We start from the raw sequence: 22,257 nt of genomic DNA, 5'->3' as shown, positions 1-22,257 counted from the left end.
GTACCTCACCCCCAGCCCCCCACACCCACTTCTGACCGTGCCCCAGCCAGTAAGTCAGCTGCACGATAACTGTATACGTATATGAAGTTCAGGAACCCTTCTCATGTAAAAATAACACCCATTTCTGGGGAAATAAAAGATAACCTAACATCTACGGCGAGGTCGGTAACAGAGGAGCTTTCCTCAGGCCTCGTGCCCTCGCGCCGCTGGCCCCTCCGAGGCAGCGAGCACAGCAGCAGCGCCTACCGACGCGGCTCCCCGCAGCCCCCCGGGCTCAGGAGACCCTCCAGCCCAAACCCCGTCGGCTGCCCGCTCCCGAGGGGCGACGCTTCCCCCGCCCCAAGGCGGCAGCGCCGGGCCGGGCCGTGGCGGGGCGGAACTCGTGCGTGAGGGCGCGGAGCTGGGCGGGCGCCATAACGGGAGGGACCCGCGTCCTGCCCTGAACAAGGTTCCCCTGCGCCGGCTGCGGCTGCTCCCGCTCCCGAGTGGTGCCGGCGCGATGTCGGGCTTCAGCCCGGAGCTGATCGATTACCTGGAGGGGAAGATCTCCTTCGAGGAGTTCGAGCGGCGGCGAGAGGAGCGCAAGAGCCGCGAGAAGGTGAGTCTGCCCCGCCTGACAGCCCCGCGGCCCGGCCCGGCCCGGCCCGGCCCGGCCGGCCCGCCCGCTCCCTCCATGACAGGACCTGGCAGGGCACGGGCCGCTTCAGGAGCGGCGTGGCTTCCGCCCTTTTTTGTGTGTGCGTGGGCTTATGTTAGGTGCTGCTGTGCTCAGCTGTTGATTATGTCTAGGTAATTATTAATTTCTGTGCAAAAATTATAAGATACTAACTTTAATTTGTAAGGGCCATTAGGTACTGGTAGAGCAAGTTGTTCAGGGGAGCGTACACCTTTCAGAAGTGCAGAATGCAGCATTTTGGTTCATGCCAGTGTGGCCTGCATCACTGGACTTGGCAAAAGCTAGTAGCAGTTGCCTTCAGGCCCCGTAATTAATTTTTAATTTAGTCTGGAGCAATGAGCAGAAGCGGGTTTTGATAAAAAATCATCCAGCATATACTGCTGCTGCTCCCCCACCATCTTCTGTGTGAGATCTAAGGAAGAGATCCAGTTTGACTCCTTTTGGTAATCGTTGTGGCTTCTTGGCAGCAATAAATACAAGGAGACACAGCTTTGTGTCTAAAAGTAAGCAGATGGAGGTATTATGAGAAATTCTGTATGCTTGATTGGAGTGTTGTAGTTAACTTTAACTTTGCCATCTTTATGTCAAAATGCAACTGAATTTCTGTATTTCCTGGTCTTCAGAGAGAAAATTCAGCAGAACTTAGCTGTCATGGAAGGACAGGTGATATCCTAGGGCAACCTTCATACTGGATTAACAAGTGCTATTATGATATTTCATTTGTGTTTAAAAAGGCAGGCTTCTAAAAGTATTTGTCACGCATTTGTAACTTTTTTTTAATACAGTCAGCCATGTCATCTTACCTCACTAATGCAAAATAAGCAATGGACTAGCCTCTTCAGTCAAAAGTAATGTGAACAGTCGCCATCTGAGTCACCTCACATTGATAAGCACATAAATGTCTTGAAAGCAAGTAATGCTGGGTTTTGTTCATTTAAAAATGTAGCGCTTATTCCACCTGTTTCACTAGCAGTGCAAAAGCTGGAAACCCATGGTCTAAATGCTAATTGTAAATGTTAGGGGAAATAGGAATGAGTCGTGTTATAAAGCTGGTAACTAACATTGTTGGTGTGTGTAGGATGGCGAAAATGCATCTGCTGAGGAAAATGCCGAAGATGTAGAGGCTCCATCTTCATCCAGAAAAGCATCCGGGAAATCCCAAAGTCAGGATGAAACTGACGGTATATGTTAACATCATGATTTCAGTGAAAAATGTATTTAAAAGGTCATTGAAAGCATTTGCTCTTTGCTAGCTGACTTTTTATAAATACCTGGCTGCTGCTTTTGAACCTGTGGGTATTGAAGCACATTGTTAGAATGTATATCTTTGTAGGATGGTCTGAGTCATAGCCAGGGTTTTAACTGTATTCAGTGTTTTTAAGGGGCTGGATCTGGCCAATAGGCCATCTTTTTCTGGGAAACCCTGCATTTTTCCCCTCCTGGCTTCTTAACCACGTGGTCTCAGTTATTTACTCTCTCTGAAGTTACAAATAATCTGAAGTTTTTAACTTATCTCAGAAAGTCTTCTCTCTGTTTTGTTTTGGCTTTTTTCCTGTTCATCTCTTTGCTAGTCTTTTGCTGGGACTTGAATGTTTCAGAATATTTGATTCTACTCTGTCAGTGTTGCCTTCTTCCATTGTCATCCAAAGTAAATAAAATAGCTAAAAAGAGGGATTTCTTTTTTTCTCTCTCTTTGTGTTTTTTCTCCTGCTAAGTTATCCTTTGGCCTGTTTAGCGTGCCTACGTTTATTTCTCTCCTTATTCTCTGCAGGATGTTCCTAGCTATAGATTCCCTGGCTGGCTTTCTTTGTGCAGTTACTGGGATGGTAATATCTCCAAAATAAGCTTAACCTCCTTGGGGTTCCTACATAGTGAAAGGACTTGCCAGAAGTGGTAGGAGCAGCACTTCTCTCTTTAGTTTGTGTCAGTGCTTATTGATCCCATGCCTCAGGTTCTGGATTTGATCTCGGAATTTAGAGTGCTGCAGTCTGTTTCAGACACCTTCTCTTCAGAAGCTGTACTCCATGCACCGGTCAGAGCATATTCTTTTGAGATTGCCAATGCTGTGAGATAGCAAAGTGACATTTTTGATCTCTCTGTGTTGGTTCTTAGACTCCTCTTGCTACTTTCACTGCGAATTCTCATCATTTTCTTTGTTGCTTTTTTTTCTTTTCTTAAATTTCAAAAATAGGCCTTAAATTGTCTCACTTAAAATGTGCGTCAGTGGTGCCTCGATTTTGAAAGTATGGCCAGACCTCATCCTAGAAGGACAGAAAATGAACACTGGAAGTGTGGTTGGAGCCAGATATCTGTGGTTCATTATTGACCCCTTCTTTTTGCTGATATCTCTGAAATACGTCCAAGCTGCTCTTTTCTGCTCTGTATTCCACCCAGTCTGTTACAAGTTTTTTTCATGCACATCATCTTTATCTAAGAAAAAACATATCCTGATAGATTTGTGTGATAGTGTTACTTCTGCTGTTACTACAGAGAACACAGAAGTCTCAAGAGCAGTCAGGATCAAGGAAGCATTGATAATATTTATCACTATTTAAAGAGTTGCTATTAGGATCAGACTTAGGATATTCAGAAGAAAAATGTTAGAAAAGGTCATTGTTAAAATCACTGTTGATACACGAATCTTCGGAGGTAATCTGCTACAATCTTCAGATGATTCCTGCAGCCAAGAAGACTGAAATAAAAGGGAAATTAAATTAATAATTAGGTTTTTTCAGATGAGGGGGAAGAAAAGTCTTGATTTTTAGATGCTGAATATCCAAGTCAGAAAAAAAGATAACTAAAAAAATAACCATAAACTCAGGTGTAGTACCCAGTTCCCTCTTGTATATAGGCAATACATGATAGATTTATTTTTCAGTCCCAACTAGATAGTGTGGTTATTCTTATATCAGATCTTTAGATGCCCAATCCCCCAGCTGAAACCTTTGAACACTACATATTTTGATATTTTGATATTTTGCATAGACACAGACTTGTGGGCGGTTATAACCCTGGGTTAACTTAGTAATGAAAATTTGTAATTAAAAAATGTGAAAATTTTTAAAATTATCTGCCTTAAGCATATTTATTTTGGATATATAGCATCATATTCTTATTTACTTTAAAGAATTTTGTCATTTCTTTTTCTGGAGAAATGTGACTAATCTGGATTTTCCATTTACACACGTTAAAGGTACTTATTGTCATGGATAGAATGGTTACAAGATCTTGGTTTAAATTACCTCTAAAAATTGGTTGCTGCATTATTGTTTAGTATAATTGTCTGCTCACTTAGCCTCTTCAGCTGAAAAGCTTTATTCCATCCAACCAGTTCAGTGCTTGAAAATTGCTTAATATGCTTCTCTTGTATGGATTGAGAAAAATGTTGAATAAACTGTTGCTTCATTCTGTGTTCCTCCATGCTTTCATTTCAAATATCCAAAAAATGTTAGAGGCTGGGATATGCTAAGCATTGGTGATGAATAACACAGAGTTTTAAAACCAAAGAGGTTGTTAATAGTTTTTCTGCATTTCTGCAGGCTTTTTTCTTATAGAATAGCTGTTTCAAGTGGGCTAGTAATTATGAAGAATTCTGTTTTCTCTGCACTTGTCCTGATAAGCAGCGTGTACTCGTGATTATATCGTAAACCTTTTTTGCTTCTTTCTCAACCAGGAGAAACTTCAGATGGCGTCAGTAAATCTGTTCATCGGGTCTTTGCGTCCATGCTTGGGGAAAATGAAGAGGAGGAGGAGGACGAGGAGGAAGAGGAAGAAGAAGAAGAGGAAGAAGAAACTACTGAGCAACCCACAGCTGGAGATGTTTTTGTGTTGGAGATGGTACTTAATCGAGAGACCAAGAAAATGATGAAAGCAAGTATTTAAACTTTCATGTAACTTCCCTGTATCTCCTGAAGCAGAGTGCATAAATGCCACTTAGTGTGATTTTAGCTACTTGCTGAGAAACTTTCCTGAAAATAATTCCATGTAGGATACTTCTGCTTAGGTTGGTGTCGCCTGTCTTTGTTTTTTAAAAAATGACTGTAGATGACTGTTTGAAAACTTTCAAAAATAATGAAGTGAGTTTTTCCAGTGTCTGGATTGTGTTCGTATTAGATATCAGAGTTACTCTGTCAGTTATGAAAGTTAGCAAATATTTTGGTCAGTCATTTTAATATCACTAGTACTTAAATAACTTGTTATTAGGTTGTGTTAAGCACAGGCGTGACTGATGTCACCTGAATTTGGGCACAACTGAATCCTTGGTAGAAATAATATCCCTTTCCCATTTAGGAGAAAAGACCTCGCAGCAAACTTCCTCGTGCCTTGAGGGGTCTGATGGGAGAGGCCAATATCAGGTTTGCTCGAGGAGAACGTGAGGAGGCTATTCTAATGTGCATGGAAATCATTCGACAAGGTATATTAGAATGGTAAAACGTTTTGGCTTTAAGGGTGGGGTGAAATTGCCGTATGCATCAGGAAAATTCAGTGTGGCTTCACTGATGATGAAAATACTCAGTACAAGGAAAGTCACTGTGTAAGTAGTGTGGAATTAAGAATATGTAGTGCATTTCCTTTATTGTTTTGCTTATAAAAAGGAACTAGCACCCTAATTCTGCAGAGGCCTGGGCCTTTGCTTAGCTTTACACAGTTTGCTTTTATTGTCTTTGTAGAACCAAGTTATAAAGATCAGCATGACTTACAATGTAGAATAATGCTATAAATGGTTGTTAGATTCAGTCAGGCTGTTTAATAATTTACAAAAAGGAATTGGAAGCTTGTCTGCAAGTTTTTTCTGAGTTTAAACAGAGCCATATTGATGTTTCATGTGATTCTAATATCTGTGGTTTGCAGAAAGGCAAGTTACTTGTTTTCACAGTGGTTTTAAAACAATAGTTGTTAATCATTCCTTTTGTCTTTTCACAGCTCCTCTTGCTCATGAGCCGTTTTCCACTCTTGCCATGATCTATGAAGACCAGGGTGATATGGAGAAGTCATTACAGTTTGAACTGATTGCAGCTCACTTAAATCCTAGTGATACTGAGGAATGGGTTAGACTAGCAGAAATGTCACTGGAACAGGACAATATTAAACAGGCTGTTTTTTGCTACACAAAAGGTAGCGTAGCAACCATTTTAATAGTTTAAAATAAATGTTAGGTGCTAATGGCAATCGTTTTGTTTTCTTCTGCTTTCTAATTTAGTTTGCTGCAGTTTGCTAAGATTCTGGTACCTCTCTCCGTACTTTGGTAAAAGATTAATAAATCTTTAATATAGGATGTCCTTTTCTTACAAAAACCTTGTGCATGTCCGTTAACATTCATCTAGTCAGGGAAATGAATGTGAAATCCATCGTTGCCTTTTTGTAAACTAGGCTACTAATATACTTTTTCTTGTAGCTCTGAAATATGACCCAACCAACGTGCGTTATCTATGGGAGAGATCAAGCCTGTATGAACAGTTGGGGGAACATAAGATGGCTATGGATGGCTACAGGCGTATTTTGAATCTCCTGTCTCCCTCTGATGGAGAGCGCTTTATGCAGTTGGCTAGAGACATGGCAAAGTAAGTTGGATTTAAAAATACTGTGATTTGGTTTTCCAGAGTTTGTCAAAAGCTGGTATTCATAAGCTCTGCAGTTAATTCAAGCTGGGTATGTAGCTGAAATCAAGGAATGCAGGTGTTTTTGCTAGGGGTGACCCCCACACAAGCATTCACCCCCCAACTATTGTGATGTTTCCAAAGCCTGACATGTGGGAATTATCCTGTGTAGGATCAATGCATCGTCTTGAAGTGTTGCATTCTCTTAGAGTAAGAGAATAAAATGCAAATGCTGATTACTAGAAGAATGCCAATAGAATGCAATTATATACAAATGCAGTACATTTTTAATCTATATATCACTAGAGACCGGGAAACTTATTGCCAGCAAATCTGAATGAAACAAAGTATTCAATCTGAAATACAAACCATCTGCAACGGAATACAGTTTACATGTCATTTGTGATTCCTTTCTGGAGCAAGTAGAAATCTGTCTCCTCCCCTTTTCTGCTAATGAGAGCAGATCAAGTCATAGAAGCTTGCGTGAGACAGAGAAGACTTGTGGTTAAAGTGTGTAGCTGTTATATTTTTTAGTAAGTTAACTACTTTATGTCTCAGCTTTCTCATGCATAACTTGTAGAAAGCTGTTATTGGCCTGTTTCAAAACAGTTCAAGTCTTTTGATCTTTGTGGTTGTGAAATGCACCAAAAAAATGCAAGGACGTGTATTATAACAATATTATTATTGAAGGTTTTTCTGAAACCAGGTTAATGTCATACATTATTGATACGTGGCTCGAGGTGGGGGATATTGTGATGAAAACTCCAGTAATGACCTAACATATAGGGGAGAAAAAAATGGTAATTATTTGAAAAACATAAAAATTGTCTACAGTTGTAAGGAAAGAAAAACCACCCCCTTTCTCACTGTCTTTTGTAACTTACTCTTGCTAATGAAAATATTTGCTAATAGGCAAAAATAAAAGAAATATGAAAATCCTTTTGCTAGTGTTCAAAGTACATATTGTCAGTTATCTCAAGTACTTAGTATCTCGTATCTGTGTTTTATAGGAGTTATTATGAAGCCAATGATGTGACCTCTGCTATTGAGATAATAGAAGAAGCCTTTACTAAACACCAGAGCCTTGTCTCCATGGAAGATGTTAACATCGCAGCTGAACTATATATTTCTTCCAAACAGTATGACAAAGCATTGGCGGTATGGAGAATTAAATGCATTTCTATATTGTGTTCAGCACCTCTTTGCCAGTCAGGATGGACAGTTTATATTCCTGTAGTGCTTAAATATGGTCAAATGCCAAACTCATTGGCTCTTAGACCAACGGTCCTTTACACTTGTGCATTTCCCCCCTCGCAGCTCCCCATTGGCAAGTGAATGTGTCGAATTGTCTGTCTTTGGTTTCTATTTTTTTTAATTTGTTGTTCTATTGAATTACACTAGTTTTATTGAGGTCGTGATGTGTATGACCAGGGCTGTTGTAAAATGTCTGTATGTAGCTGTGAATTTTATTTAATTTTTTCTTTTAACTGAGACAAACCGTATGGTTTCCTTGCAATGCATTAGGCTGAGGAATCCTTGGAGCACTTTGGAAAGATCTGTGGAGAGCTTAGCTGTTTACCTGGTGCTTTGCTTTCTTTTTCGATCTTCCAAAAGGCATTAAAAGAAGCTGTAAAGGTTGAAAACTTTTCTAATTGTGATGAAAGTAACTGTTGTATTTGCTAAAGAGATGCTGATTGGATCATCTAAGTAGTCCGAAAATAGTGGACAAAGACATAAGGTGATCAAACTCAATACTAGTCAACTAACCCCGTGTGAAATTAATGCAGCTTTTCTTCTGATAACTTTTGTGGTGTCTAAAACAAGTGCCATGTGGGCTGGTTACTCCATATATCCTTTAAATCTTTAAAATGATCCGAGTTACTTGTCTGTTCTAGGTTATTACAGATTTTGCAGGAATTGTACTTGAAAAGAAAGTATCAGAAAAAAGTCCAACCGAGGAGAAAAAAGGTAAGTAGCTAACAAGCGGTTAGTATGACCCTGCTGTTCATCTAATATGACATCTTTCTTTCTGTTACCTTTTCAACCCGTGGGTATATTTTGATGCATGTTGACAGGCTTTTCTCTTTTGAAACTTTTCAGTGTTTTTAATGAGTTACATGGCATGACCTCAGCTTTCTATAAGGAGTTACTCTGATGTCCAATTAGCCCTGCTGACTCATTAAGGACAAGGAATGCTCTCCAGGCAACTGGAGGCCTTTTAAAGTTCTAAACATTCCTCTGAGTGTTCACATCAGACCAGTTATTTCTGCCAGCTAAATAGCTTCTGAAAAAAAAAATTAGATAAGCTTAGTGGCATCTATACTCAAGAATATCAACCTTTGACCTGAGACTAATATTCTTCATAAACCCTACTTCTGTTATTAAACATTTAAATGTTTTGGTATACACAAATCTAAGGATGTTAGTTGCAATTGAATAAGTAGGCTGTCTCTGAGAAACCTGCTTTGTGAAAGTCATTGCTTAAGTCTCAAAATGTGTGTTTAGGCTGTAGAATGATCACAGCATGCCAGCTTCATAAGCAGACAGTCTGTTCTATGATTAAACTGGTTGGTTGTTTCAGCAATCCGGTCCAAACCCAATGTAGGTATAAGATACTTCTGTTGGCTTTTTGTTTTAATGGACCAGGTAAAAAAACAGTTGATCAGTAAACAACTGTCCTGATAGAGACTTGTAACAGATAGTTTATAAGAAGCAAAACTATAATGAGTCTAGGAATTATAACACAGTGTTGCCAAGTTACCTGGGGTGTGCAATTTCTTAAGACAAAGCTTCTAAACTACCCAAGAGCTTGATTCCCCACCCTCTGTTGCTTTATAACTTTTTGACTGCTTCCTGCTCTGCTCTCCTTCGGGGGAAAAAAAAAAAGCCCACTTTTCAGAGTAAGCTGCCAATCGATTATGGATTCAAAAGCAAGTAACTTTTGGCTTAGCTGGTGCTGCTAGGGTAATCTGCTAATCTTTTTAAAAGATATAGGGGCAGTGGTAGAAACTCAGGAAAGCCAGGAGGCAGTGACTGACGACCAAAGTCATCCAGTTGCTGAATCCAGTGCTGCAGGTAAGTAATTTAATTTTTTAATTTCGTACAAGTCTATGAACTGATCATATGCTCAGGAACCAGGTTGCAATCATATAAAAATTGGGAAAGATTTCTGACAGCAGAGAAATAGGGCTTCATCCAGAAAAGGTTTCTTGTGTACTGTCTTCCTTACTAAGAACTTCTAACCCAGCCAGCCACCAAAGCTGAAAGCATTCTCCCAGGGTTTACTCACTTTGAAAAGAAAATTTTTCATTTTGTAAGAATTTATCAGTAGGTGAATAGTTACTCTCATGCTGGGTATTAAGACGTTCAGAGAATGATGAATTAATCTGTGTGTTGTGATTTGCAGTAATTGGATGTGGATGTAGAAGGTAATAGGGAAGCCTTATGTTGGAAAACACAGTTTGCTCAGGTTATAGCAATCACCCTTTGGCTGTCTGGTGTAAGAATTAAGGTGAAGGAGAACTTAAACAGGGTAGTTAAGGAGGTGTCATGACTGCATGTGAAGGCAATATGATAATGGTGTTTTACTGTGTGACCTTTAATTTGCTAGCGTTGTCATGGGTAACTACTTTTTCGCGTGTTTGCATTCTTGTCAGATTGCATTCTGTCTATGTGCTGTGTGAAGTTCTGTAGTTAACTGTGTTTAACAATGTATACAGCCAGCTCCCTGGTACACAGGACTGGGCTTAATAAGAACAAATACCTTCATACAGGGTATTTCCTTCAAAAAGCAAGGAGAAGAGGGTACAGGTGCATAAATTGCTGAAGGAAAGCTTTATGAGGCAAGTACATCTTAAGGGGGCGAAGGCTCTAAGCACATCCTACGGGATCCTGCTGTTCAAATCAATGCAGACTGACAGCACTTGATACTTCACATGAAATTATTAGGATCAGAGACAGTAGGATGAAGTTGTTCCAACTATCGGGAAAGATATAAAAGAAGGGGAGAGGCCAGGCCTACACCAACATTTGCTAGAGTCGATGAGAATATATTTTCTTAAGTGGAGCTGAACATGGCGTGGAGGGGATGTGGAGCTTGTGAAGTGCTTGTTAAAGCCTAGGCGTTCAGAAAGAAATTCTTTATCTTCTCACAGCTGTGGAGAAGGTCAGCTGCTGCATACCTGAGGGCGTTCCCATAGACATCACGGTCAAGCTGATGGTGTGCTTGGTTCACTTGAACATCCTAGAGCCGCTCAATGTAAGTAGAAACCAACTCGGAAGTTGGAGGATGTTCTAATAAATTACCAAGCAAGTAATTTTTCCTGTGTTCATCCGACTGAGGTTGTTGAGAGCGCTGTGAAGATTCTTTTTGCTTCCCTCCCACTCCAAGAGAGAAACCTAGCAAACCTGTAATAGCAGAAATACTATTTTTGTCCTTGTAAGTTATGCCTCCAGTGGAAGTATTACTAAAGCACAGTAAATTACAGCCTATGTGCTGTGACAGGCCCAGGACCACATTGCAAAGTTGTTGAACACTAAGGAATACATCTTCGCTTTGTTTTAAAGCCCTACTAAATCTGAAGACTGTTCTTTCATAAAGAGCACACCTCACTGATGGGCACTTTCACCCATTGGATGCGAAATGTATGGATGTGAAATGTCTAGAATAGAAAAATGTGGCTTTTTCAGGAATTCTGAAATTCAGATCTTTATTTTTCACTTTTAAAGTAACATTTAAATAAAGGAAGTGTAGTTCAGAATGCAAATAGAATAAAGATCATAGCACAAAAATGTAAGCTTCCAATAACCATACCTTAAAGAAATGTTCTCATTCGTTATTTGTGCTTTTAGTGTTTTGTGTGGTTTTTTTAAAGCCTCTTTTGACCGCTCTGGTGGAACAAAATCCAGAAGAAATGGGTGACTTGTATTTGGACGTCGCAGAGGCGTTTCTGGATGTTGGAGAATACAACTCAGCACTGCCTCTCTTGAGTTCCCTTGTCTGTTCAGAACGATACAACTTGGCTGTCGTCTGGCTTCGGCATGCGGGTGAGAAGCAGCAGGACTGCTGAACACGTGGTACTGAGAGACGATAACACAGTGCTGAGCATTTCCAGGGACCTTTATCTAAGATCACAGGAATTTTAGATTCACATGTTGAATGATGATTGGTATTTGCAAAACTATAATTGGAGTTTATTATGACAACCTTGTCGTGGAGCGTTTTCTTGTTCTTCATATAGACTGAAGTTTACTTCAGCTACAAATACTTTATTTTCATGTAAGTGAAACAGCATCTATTCTGCATTCCATCCTGTGTCAGCTGATGATGCTTTAAATGAAACTGTGGATGCATCAGTACATATTTCTGAATATTTTCAGTTTAATAATACATGTTTTGGGTGATTTTAACTGAAAAAGTATCTGAAAAGAACGTTAACTATTTTGCAAGCTTTGAAATCTTTTTCTGCCATTTAAGTGTATTGTGTTGTTTATGGTATTTCTAGAGTGCTTGAAGGCTTTGGGACACATGGAGCGTGCCGCAGAGAGCTATGCCAAAGTTGTTGATCTTGCTCCATTGCATCTGGATGCAAGAATCTCACTTTCAACACTTCAGCAGCAGCTGGGCCGACCTGAAAAAGCTCTGGAGGCTCTGGAACCAATGTATGATCCAGATACACTGGCTCAGGATGCTAACGCCGCCCAGCAGGTGGGTGAAGTGTTCTGTGCTTCCAGTTTAGGATATATTATTCTGCTAAAACTATGGTAGTGGTCAAAGATGTCAACTGGATAGGACCAGGGATTGAGACGTACTTACCTACAGCATGGTGAGCCTTCAGAGCACAGCGAGTGACTCATTGCAGAGTGTCAGGGATGAGTCCTCATCACTCTTTCTCCCTGAGCATTTTATCAGTATTTCCCCTGTCCCACCTGATCACTTTTGTGTGTGATGTACAAGCTCTTGGCCACTGAGATCAGCAGTTGCTACATGTGAGCTACATGGTTTGGCCTCTATGGATTGTAACTGATGGCGTAGCAAAGGTTCTACATCCCCTCCCCAGCAGCACCTTCACTATAGGTAAGAGTTAGGCCGAATTTCTCTGAAATTTGAGAATTGGAAACAGTAACTACTGCAGGGCAGTTTAGGGTGATCTTACCTGCTGCTGCTAAGATTCTTACAGCTTTCTACCTTTTACAATCCTATTAGTACTGTACTGAGTCAAAATTGTTTGTTTTATAAACTCACTCTCTGTGCAAGAGGTTGAATAATAATGTTCAATATTACCTAGGAATTAAAGCTACTCCTCCATCGTTCGACGCTGTTGTATTCCCAAGGCAAAATGTATGGTTACATAGACACTTTACTTACAATGCTGGCAATGCTGTTGAAGGTAAGCCAATCTTTCCAGCTACGCTTTAAGAGACTGGACAGCTATCAGTTGGGTTAAGACAAGCGACAAACAAACTCAGGAGGAAAGCTAGTGGGTTTTATATGCAAATGGTTTCATAATTTTGTTAGATAATGATCTTGCAGGGAGCCTCTAATACTGGTGTTCCTGCCTGTAGTGTTCGGAACAGAGGACCACTTGTGTGTATAATTCTTAATACAGTGATTTCACCTCCCTGTTTCTCAGTGTACAGAGAGCACACTGAATACTAAGGCTGCTTCTTACCTTTTTAGCAGTCAGCGTAGTGCTTTCTTGAAGTGTTGGTACTGGCTTCTATTTCAACAATTTTCTTTTGAACTTCTTAGATTTTTTTTTTTTTTTTTAGTATTTTCTTGTGATAAAATGACCAAAGAAGAATTTGTTTAGCCAGTAAATACAGTGGTGGTGGTTTTGTGTTAATTGTTTTTTGTTTGTTTTTAAATAGGGAGTGAGGGAGGGGAATATTTAGACCTCAATTTTATCCATCTGGTTGGAGCCATTACTATTGTATAGCACTGGTTGAATAGCTGACTATCCACACATTTCTGAAACTGATACAGAAAGGCATTGTTCTTGTTACGCCTCTATGCAAATAGTTTTGATTTCAGTATATACAGGCATGTTCCAATCCCGGGAGAAGTCTTTTAAGTCATTTAAAGAGTTTGTATCTTTCTTTTGCATAGCCCAGTTTACACTGGAGCATGAGACAATGCAGAGATAATACTCCTCTTGGGAATGTTCTCTCTCATGATCTTGCTCTATTGTGGCATTTCTAAGTTGCAGACTGTTTTGGCATGCAACGTGAGCAAGATGGATTGGCCATAAAGCTGCCGTTGTCGTAAGATGTATTAATGTAATCTGAAATGCTGCCCTTAAATTTGTTTCTAGGTAGCAATGAGCAGAGCTCAGGTGTGTTTGATATCTAGTTCCAAATCTGGAGAGAGACACCTCTATCTTATTAAGGTGTCAAGGGATAAAATTTCTGACAATGACGACCAAGAGACAGCAAATTGCGATGCAAAAGGTAACAAATGTTTATTAAAAACAAAGCAACAAGATGAACTCCTTAGTTCTGAAAAATGAAATAAACATTACTATTTTGCATGCTAAATTCATGCAGTTCATGTTAACATTACTTTATTTCTAGGGCAAAGAAGGCAGCAAAAATGAAGAGAATATAACTTAAGGGAACGATCCCCATTCAGAGAAAAATAGTAAGATTACAGAATAATTCAGATTGAGAAGGACCTCTAGAGATCATGTGGTCCAACATTCTCCTCAGTGCAAATATAATACACGTAAATCTAGAACATAATAGAAATACAGGTTTTGAAAGTGGTGTGATTTTTTTAACTGGCCCAGACTTGGGTGAGCCAGACTACACATTCTTAAGCACCATTTGGTAGATTAGGAAGAGTAACTTTAATGCATTCATGTAGTATGTTCATAACTTGAACTGTGTGTATTTCTTGCCATTTGTTCCCAAGTTTTGACTGTTTTTTTTCTGGTGTTTTATGAACTGCACTTAAACTGAAAAAAGTAAATACTTTATTTGACGTGTTAATGCTGAGATGTTTTTGAAAAGATCAGTTTGATCTTTTTTTTTTAAGAGTTTACCTCTCTTGTTTTAATTTTCTCAACTTACTGACTTCAATATTTTTAGCAATTTTTGCTGTTCTCACGAGTGTTCTGACAAAAGACGACTGGTGGAACCTCCTCCTGAAGGCTATATATTCCTTGTGTGACCTCTCCCGGTACAAGGAGGCAGAGCTACTAGTGGATTCCTCATTGGAATATTATTCCTTTTATGATGATAGACAAAAGCGCAAGGAGCTGGAATACTTTGGGCTCTCTGCTGCAATTCTGGACAAGAACTTCCGAAAAGCGTACAACTATATCAGGTGGGGTACTGAGAAGGTAGAGCAATCTCTTCTGTAATTGCTTCCACTGAGGCTGTAGTCACACTGCTGAAAATATTGCTAAAGGAGGCAGGCTGATGCTTTTCAGCTTTCGCTAAAACAGATAAGGCTATTGAAACTAAAGGAGCTTCCTGATAGCCTCTGATACCAAAAAACGCTTAATGCAGTAGGTTGGTTGATTTGGCCAGAACCATTGGTTCTGTCTTTCACTCCCAGCTTTGCCTCAGTCACTGACCTGCTCTTTGAGTCTTTTCTTTGTTATCTTCCCTAAACTGTTGAGGTTTTATCACAGATACAGTACTTACTATGTAGCATTTACTAATTTCTTGCATACTTTTCATTCTATAGAATCATGGTAATGGAAAATGTCAATAAACCTCAGCTATGGAACATCTTCAATCAAGTTACTATGCAATCTCAGGATGTCCGTCACCATCGCTTTTGTCTCCGCTTGATGCTGAAAAATCCTGATAATCATGCATTGTGTGTCCTAAATGGGCACAATGCCTTTGTATCTGGCAGTTTCAAGCATGCTCTTGGTAATATCATTAATATTCTAACATTAACAAATATAACAAGTGAATGTTTTTTTTCTGAGAAAGATTTATTAATTTTTTTCATACATGAGAAAATTATAGGTGGCTTCACAGTGTTAGTCTGATGCTTTAATTATTTTGTACACAAATCAAAGCATCGCTGAAGAGTTTTGCTAATAAAAATAAAGCTGGCACGTTTCAAGTTTAGCACACATTGCAAATATAACTAACTCGCAAAGATAATTGAAGGCTAATGATAATAAAGAGTAAGAAGGACAGAAACAGACCAATTTAAACAGCAAGTAAAGTTGGTTGGACATTTTAAGCAGGCCTTTGAAGTAAACCTACTGCTTTCAGTCAAGCCCTCCAAATGTCAGCCTTAAGATGTGTGGCCTCCAGGATATAAATCCCAGCAAGGACCATGTTTGCCTTCTGTGTCTGTTTTCTGCTTACGTTTTTGCATCACAGTCTGCGTTCTTTGTTCAGAATCCAAGCAGTGCTGAAAATATAAAATTTTCTTTCATTTTTTTTCCTGTATATTTTGATGTAGGTATATTAAACTATTTCTTTTCTTAGTTCACACTTCTAATCTGAAGATTTTCTTTTTTGCCCTTAAATTCTTAAGGAATGCCTTTTCACAACAAACATTTTGATTCAATTATTTGCTTTTAGGACAGTATGTGCAAGCCTTTCGTGCAAACCCAGATGAACCTCTGTACAGTCTTTGTATTGGCTTGACTTTCATCCACATGGCTTCTCAGAAATACGTGTTGAAAAGGCATGCTCTTCTAGTACAGGTGAGTTAATGTGATTATTTTTACCTATGGTGTCTCCTGACTTTGTATCTCGCAGACAGTTAGGGCTACAACATACTCTGTTTAAATAACTTTTCATAATTAGCATGGCATTTCAAAAGAGGGAAGTTGTGAAACATGAACACGGAAGAGTATATTTTGAACTATAGTTATACCCATGTGAATCGCCTTCTAGTTAAATGTAGCTTGTTCTGCTGTGCGTATACAATGATTGCTCACGTAGATGTTAGCAGCTGCCAGCTCTCTGTGAAAATATTACTAATTTCAGTCTTGATGGTTGTAGTCTGGATTTTCTTCCAAATTTTTCTTCTTGCCCTGCCTTGCTCTGAAGTGCTGTAGAGTAGAATCTATGCAACGTGCCCTTCATAGACATGTCTCAAACTGCATTGTTGAAGCAAAAGAAAGTGGGTTTTTTACCCTGTCTTCCTTTTCTCTTCCCCCTTTTAGGTGCCTCTTATAGCTCTCTTTGTAAAGATCTTGTGAACTCCGGTTTAGGCTACCCTCAATTTTTCAGGTTCCTTATTCACATTTTTCTTACATCTGCCAGATCCAGTTACAAACCACAGGCTCATTATTCCCAAACAGAATCTTGAAAGTGATTTCCTCTACTCTCCACCAAGTATTTTCATTAACTTGAAATGCCTTTTAATTCCTGTGGCCACTGAGTTCAGAGTCAGCAGAATATGGTGAGGATCCTGAGCTCTCATGACTTCTGAAATTGCTGAAAAACCATAGCTTGCACTGATTTTGACAAAAGCTATAGGTCCTCAGCTACTCTAAAACAAGACCAATTATGTCAGTATCCAACTTAAGACATTTTGGACTTGCAAACTTTGGCCTAACGTTAATATTTTTATCCACTTTCTGTAATCAGCCTGCCTTTCTTACATGGGCTGCTATGTTCTCCTTGTATAACGTACTTGAACAATGTCCTATTTATGTTACCCTCTGGTGATACAGTTCCCTGCTTTCTCTTTTCTCATTTCGTGCTTACTATACTTGGTATTTTTACATCCTCTCTTGCTCCTATTGTAGTTGATTAATAATTCAACCACAGTGACATACTGGTGACCTAAATTATGATCATTAGCTGCTTGTGTCTGAACTAATTCCTCATGCTGAAGGAGGCATCTTCTCTGATTACCAACATGGTCCCTAGAAAGAACGTCCTCTATTTACAACAGAATCATCACATTCCAAAGTGACAACAAAATGAAATGCACGGGAGAGGATGAAAAAGTTGTGTGCTCTATTATTCCCTTCTGAATTCACCTCTTCTATCTGTCCCTCCTGTTTCCCCCAGGGCTCCTTCAGTGTCAAATGAAACACGGCATTTTAATGTAAAATACTACTGTAAGCCTCTTTGTCTTTCCCTTTGTTCTGTATGGGAGGTAGCTCTGGCCTAATGCCACTCATCTTTATAGCATCATACAAACCTCGAGTCATGCAGAGTCCGTAACACACCAAGCTGGTAGGCAGTGACATCCTACAGATGAGAAACGAATCACTTCTCTCGCTTTACAGCATGTCAGCGTATAAATGAGACTAGTTTGTTCCACCGGTGCCTGGTCACTGTCACTTTATGCATTACCCTGTTTTACATCTCCTGGGACACCAGCACCCGAATAGGCGTGTAGTACCTGCTGGGTCCTGCTCCTCTGTCTGAACCACAGCGTGCCACGTATAGGAGGAGCAGGTATTCAGACTAAGGTTGGCAACGAAATTATGTACACCTGGGATTCTGATAGTTATATAGTTTAAATAGATGAGCCTATAAAGTATAACACAGAGTGCTTCTACTTTAAATTTGTTAAAAAGTATAGCACTGGAATTGTTGGGTATGAGTTTCCTTTCAAATTCTGCTGGAGACTTGGCAGTAAAACATCTGCTGGCTTCAAGAAGGGACATGAACTCTTGCCTACTGCTTAGGATATATGGATTTTTCATGCCCTTATTCAGTGATGTTTATTTTTGGCCACTTTATAAAATGATATACTGATAATTTCCCTGATAACTGGTATTGGAGTAAACATGTATATGGAGCCCAAGATCAAGAAAAGAATATGCTTGCATTCCAGAAATAATACTTTGATATGTACTTCATGGAGTTCAGAATTTTGTAGAATTCTGAAAAGTTGTAGAATTAAAACAATTTCTTGCCTCTATCCAAGGCAAAGAATGAAGGAAAGGGAATGAAGCTTTGGGGTTTTTTTCCTCCTTTAAAAAAAAAAAAAAGTGGGGGAGGGCTATCTTTTAAAGTTTTTTTTTAAGAAAAATAAGATCTTGCTCTAGCCTGTCCTTTGGCTGCATGTTTTTTAAGGTGGTCAGCTCTTCCAAACATGAACCAGTCTTATTTGTGTATATTACATACAAACATACATATTTAGCAAGCTAGTGCCATAAGTCACTATACTAAATAACTGTGTGTTCAATTTATTAAAAAGATCTACCCATTGTTATCAATGGCAGTGAGACTGGCAGAGCACAGTTTTTATGGTCTCAACAATCGAATGTGACATTTTTTGCCTTCAACTTGCACGTGGTTTTGTGGGGAAGCATAGATCAAAAGTTTAGGTACATTTAAACACGTGTTCTCCAGCATATTGTACTGCCATCTTCTTAAAGGGAACATTCACAAATGTGCATAATATGTGTACAGGGATTCTCCTTCCTTCACCGGTACTTGGACCTGCGTGGACCTTGTCAAGAGTCTTTCTACAACCTTGGCCGTGGCCTTCACCAGCTGGGATTACTGCACCTGGCAATCCACTATTACCAAAAAGTACTTGAACTTCCTCCTCTCACCTTAGAGGTACTATATCTTTCTAAGTTATGTACGGAGAATAAAGTCAGGTCAATGTTAATAATTTCTCAGCCGTAGTTAAAATAGGCACATAAAATCTGTGTAGTTGAGTTTCCTTTAGTTTGTATTGTAATTTCTTGTCATGGGACACCCAAATCTGATTGTCACCTGGTAATGTATTTAAGCATGTGTTAATTTCAAAGGTTTATGAATTTTGAAGGATTTACTAATAGGCTGAAGTAGCAGCAAAAAGGACTGCTAAACAACTTTACCTGAATAAGTAACTGAACTTTATATATATTACATGCAATAAATTATAACTGGAAGTTCTATATACTCACCCATGCTATAAGACAGCTTGCTGGAGCAATAGGAACCAGTATTAAGAATGCCTAAATGCATCTGAGCCATGGTTTTGCTCTAATTGATCTGTATTAGATCATCCTAAAATTGATGTGTCATACATTTACAAGTCTGGTCTGAGAGAAAGTTTTTGCCTAGCTTTGGCATGGGTACGTAGAAAAATTCCAAGTATATTTAGGAAACAGGAAGGGTTGGTAAAGTAAGAAACGGGGATGTCAGTCAGTGCTGGGAGTTCAAAGCAGCAATCATCTCGTGACCATGTAAAAGATACAGGCAGTATTCACATCCTGATTGCAGAAACAAATACTTTGCATACAAAGACAAATTAACATAGTACTTTCCCGTTTTATGAGCTGGTTATCTAATTTGCAGCTAATGTTTTGAGTATGTAAATATATAACTCCTCGGTGATTAACAATATGTGGAAACTCATTGAAGACGGAGGGCACAAGGAATACTACTTCTTTTGTTTCTATACAGCTGAAAGCCTATATAAACCATGAATATGTGATTTGATGCCACTGTAATTGCTACTTATGTTTCAAGTGTTATACTGGTTTTGCATATAACTTTTTTCCAATCATTATTTTTACAGGGAATAGAAACTGATCAGACAGACTTGAGAAGAGATACTGCCTTTAACTTGTCGCTTATTTATCAGAGCAGTGGAAATACCAGAATGGCTCAAAAGATGTTGTATACCTACGCAGTTGTATGATGAGTTTGTGGCAGGTGGAATTGATACTCTTTGTATTAACCTATGCATTATGCAGTGCTGGGGAAACTGGTTTTATGTACAACTTTTTCTATAGATGGTCAGAAGCATGGCTTGTGCCATATATAGCTTCACGGACTTTTTCTACTTCTGACATTTGAACTGTATCGCATATGGACGGAAACTCTTTCTTCTGAGTACAACGCTGACATGCTCAAGTGTGTCTGTTATGAGCTCCTCTCCTTCGATGCATTGCTCTGTAAGCTGATATTCAGTCTTGTATATAGAATCAAACAGTGAAAACTGAAGCCCGGTGCAGTTGGTTGGTTGTTTTGTTAAGGAAAATTTACAATGATGTGCAATATTACAACTAGTTACCAGTGAGGTTGTTCAAGAAGCCATATTCACTGGTGATGAGGGTTTTTTAATGTGCAGCATTAAATTACTATAATGTAGAATGGGCTCATACTAATCCCTAGAGGATGGAGAAAGTATTTCAAAATCTTTTAAAGTATTCAGAATTTTCTAGGAGTTCATATTCCTAGCAGCTGTTCTATTTGAAGGAGATGATTGATTTCTGTTTTACTGAAATCAGTGTGACCTTTGTTCTTCTTCTGAACTTGTTAATAACAATAATTCAGACGTTAATGATAATGTTTACTCATTCTCAGCAAACATACATCCTACTGAATAGCTTATAGCAAAAATTAGTATAATAATATCATACGGCTTATTATTTAACATACATTGCAAATGGTCTGGGTTTTTAATTATTTCTGACAGTTGAACAGTAGCATATGATGGTGGAAGCATGATGCTTCCAACCCAGCATGAGAAGCAGGATGCAATGCTTTATCATAAATAAAAAGAATATATAGTTATAGGTATATATAGAAATGGATATATGTTATGTGCTACAGCAAAATAAGGCTGAAAAATATTTTTCAGCAAGGTAGTTTGCTGAATAGAAAACAAACCGTGCTGTTGCCTCCCAAGCACTCTTGTTACTTACAGTATCACAGCTAACTACTGCTACTTGCTTACAGCCCACTTACATTTGTAGGTATTTGTGTTCATGCGCTATATTCACATTTAGGTTTACCTGGCTGTAGCTTGTTTTAAGGATGCTCACAAGAACATAGCACTGGGGGAGATGAACCCAGCACCTTTCCTAATTCTCCTTCACAGTAAGGACTATTTTACTGATACATAAAATCATAGAATCATAGAATAGTTTGGATTGGAAGGGACCTTTAAAGGTCATCTAGTCCAACCCGCCCCCCCCCAGCCCCACAATGAGCAGGGACATCTTCAACTAGATCACGTTGCTCAGCCCCACCCAACCTGACATGGAATGTGTGGGAACAAACAGCAAGGCAGGAAAAGCCTGAAATCCAGCTATTACAATTTTGGGAAAGCTTTCATAAATCACTGAGAACAAGAGCCTGAGGGAAAGAATACTTAAATCAATGCCAGCCTCACCTGTCAGCATGCTGGGAATATTCCTCAAGCCTCACTAAGAGAATTGGTAACAGTTTCAGTCAAACACACTACAAATATTGTCAAACTACTTGGTTTAACCATGATAATTTTGTTAGCTGTTTATTGCTGAAGAACTATTTTATATAAAACACTAACTCAAGGCATGCTTAAAAGACTGCTCATAAAAGCATCTCCTGATTGTCTTAAAAACTGAATCATACCTTTTCAGTTGTGCTTACCTGATACCAGTATTGACAAGTGTAGAAAGCTGTTTGCCATCCACATTTGCTGAAGGCCACAGATTGACACAAAAAAACCAACCAACCTTTTCGCTGCTTAGAAAATTCATTTTTAAATACTACAAATATTACTACAACTAACTAAGAGAGGCTTAGCAGCCACTAAGCCCAGGGAAAGGCTAGCAATGTTAGACTTCAATTATTGATCCTGCAGGTGGCAGCAGTGTTAGATTACTACAACTTTACTGAAATTACTATGTTTAAAGAAAATAACAAGTTCTTGTCTATTGTGTACTTCTGATGTTTCGAATGGGTGAGCTGCCAGTCACCATGCTGTGGTTCACATTGCAGAGCAGGCTCCGATCAGACAAACTAGTTTCCTTTCAAATGAAAGCAAGTTAGAAGAGGGCTTCCAGAAGTGCTCCAGTTGCTAGTGAGCATTCAGTCAGCAGGATCAGACTAGAGCAAATCTGAAGTAAAACCCAATCCAAAACACATCCTGGACATCTGGACCAGCTCTTTCATTCTGCATGTGACCCACTGAGCTGCATCACCTGCTAAAACAGGCCTAGCCAAAACTTAAGGTAGTGCTAAACTTAAAAGGTACTGGGATACAGTAATCCTTCACAATTGCACCGTATCTTACTGCTTTCCACCCTAAACACCAAACAGGTTTAGAAGAAGCAA

General features: G+C 39.1%; 1 protein-coding gene across 1 annotated transcript; it reads left to right on the top strand.

Moving 5' to 3' along the window:
• The first annotated feature begins 499 nt into the window (after positions 1 to 499).
• GTF3C3 (general transcription factor IIIC subunit 3) lies at positions 500 to 20,067 on the top strand. The gene is made up of 18 exons (XM_050900455.1): positions 500 to 608; positions 1,753 to 1,857; positions 4,350 to 4,546; positions 4,967 to 5,090; positions 5,600 to 5,791; positions 6,072 to 6,237; positions 7,284 to 7,431; positions 8,169 to 8,241; positions 10,428 to 10,531; positions 11,148 to 11,319; positions 11,778 to 11,980; positions 12,561 to 12,662; positions 13,587 to 13,722; positions 14,362 to 14,599; positions 14,966 to 15,156; positions 15,826 to 15,950; positions 18,628 to 18,780; positions 19,730 to 20,067. Exons 1-18 carry the CDS (start codon positions 500 to 502, stop codon positions 19,850 to 19,852), a joined length of 2,661 nt encoding a protein of 886 aa, XP_050756412.1. The 3' UTR covers positions 19,853 to 20,067.
• The last annotated feature ends 2,190 nt before the right edge of the window (positions 20,068 to 22,257 follow it).

This window comes from Gymnogyps californianus, chromosome 7, assembly GCF_018139145.2.
Source record: "Gymnogyps californianus isolate 813 chromosome 7, ASM1813914v2, whole genome shotgun sequence".
Taxonomy (NCBI): Eukaryota; Metazoa; Chordata; class Aves; order Accipitriformes; family Cathartidae; genus Gymnogyps; species Gymnogyps californianus.
Note: the sequence above shows the minus strand (reverse complement) of the source record. Positions and strands in the feature narration are given on the sequence as shown.

Excerpts from the sequence above, each read along its gene's own strand:
- GTF3C3 (XM_050900455.1), top strand. The coding sequence starts at position 500 with ATGTCGGGCTTCAGCCCGGAGCTGATCGATTACCTGGAGGGGAAGATC. Across the intron at positions 4,547-4,966 it reads AGACCAAGAAAATGATGAAA|GAGAAAAGACCTCGCAGCAA; the intron begins GCAAGTATTTAA and ends TTTCCCATTTAG. Across the intron at positions 11,981-12,560 it reads ATGCTAACGCCGCCCAGCAG|GAATTAAAGCTACTCCTCCA; the intron begins GTGGGTGAAGTG and ends AATATTACCTAG.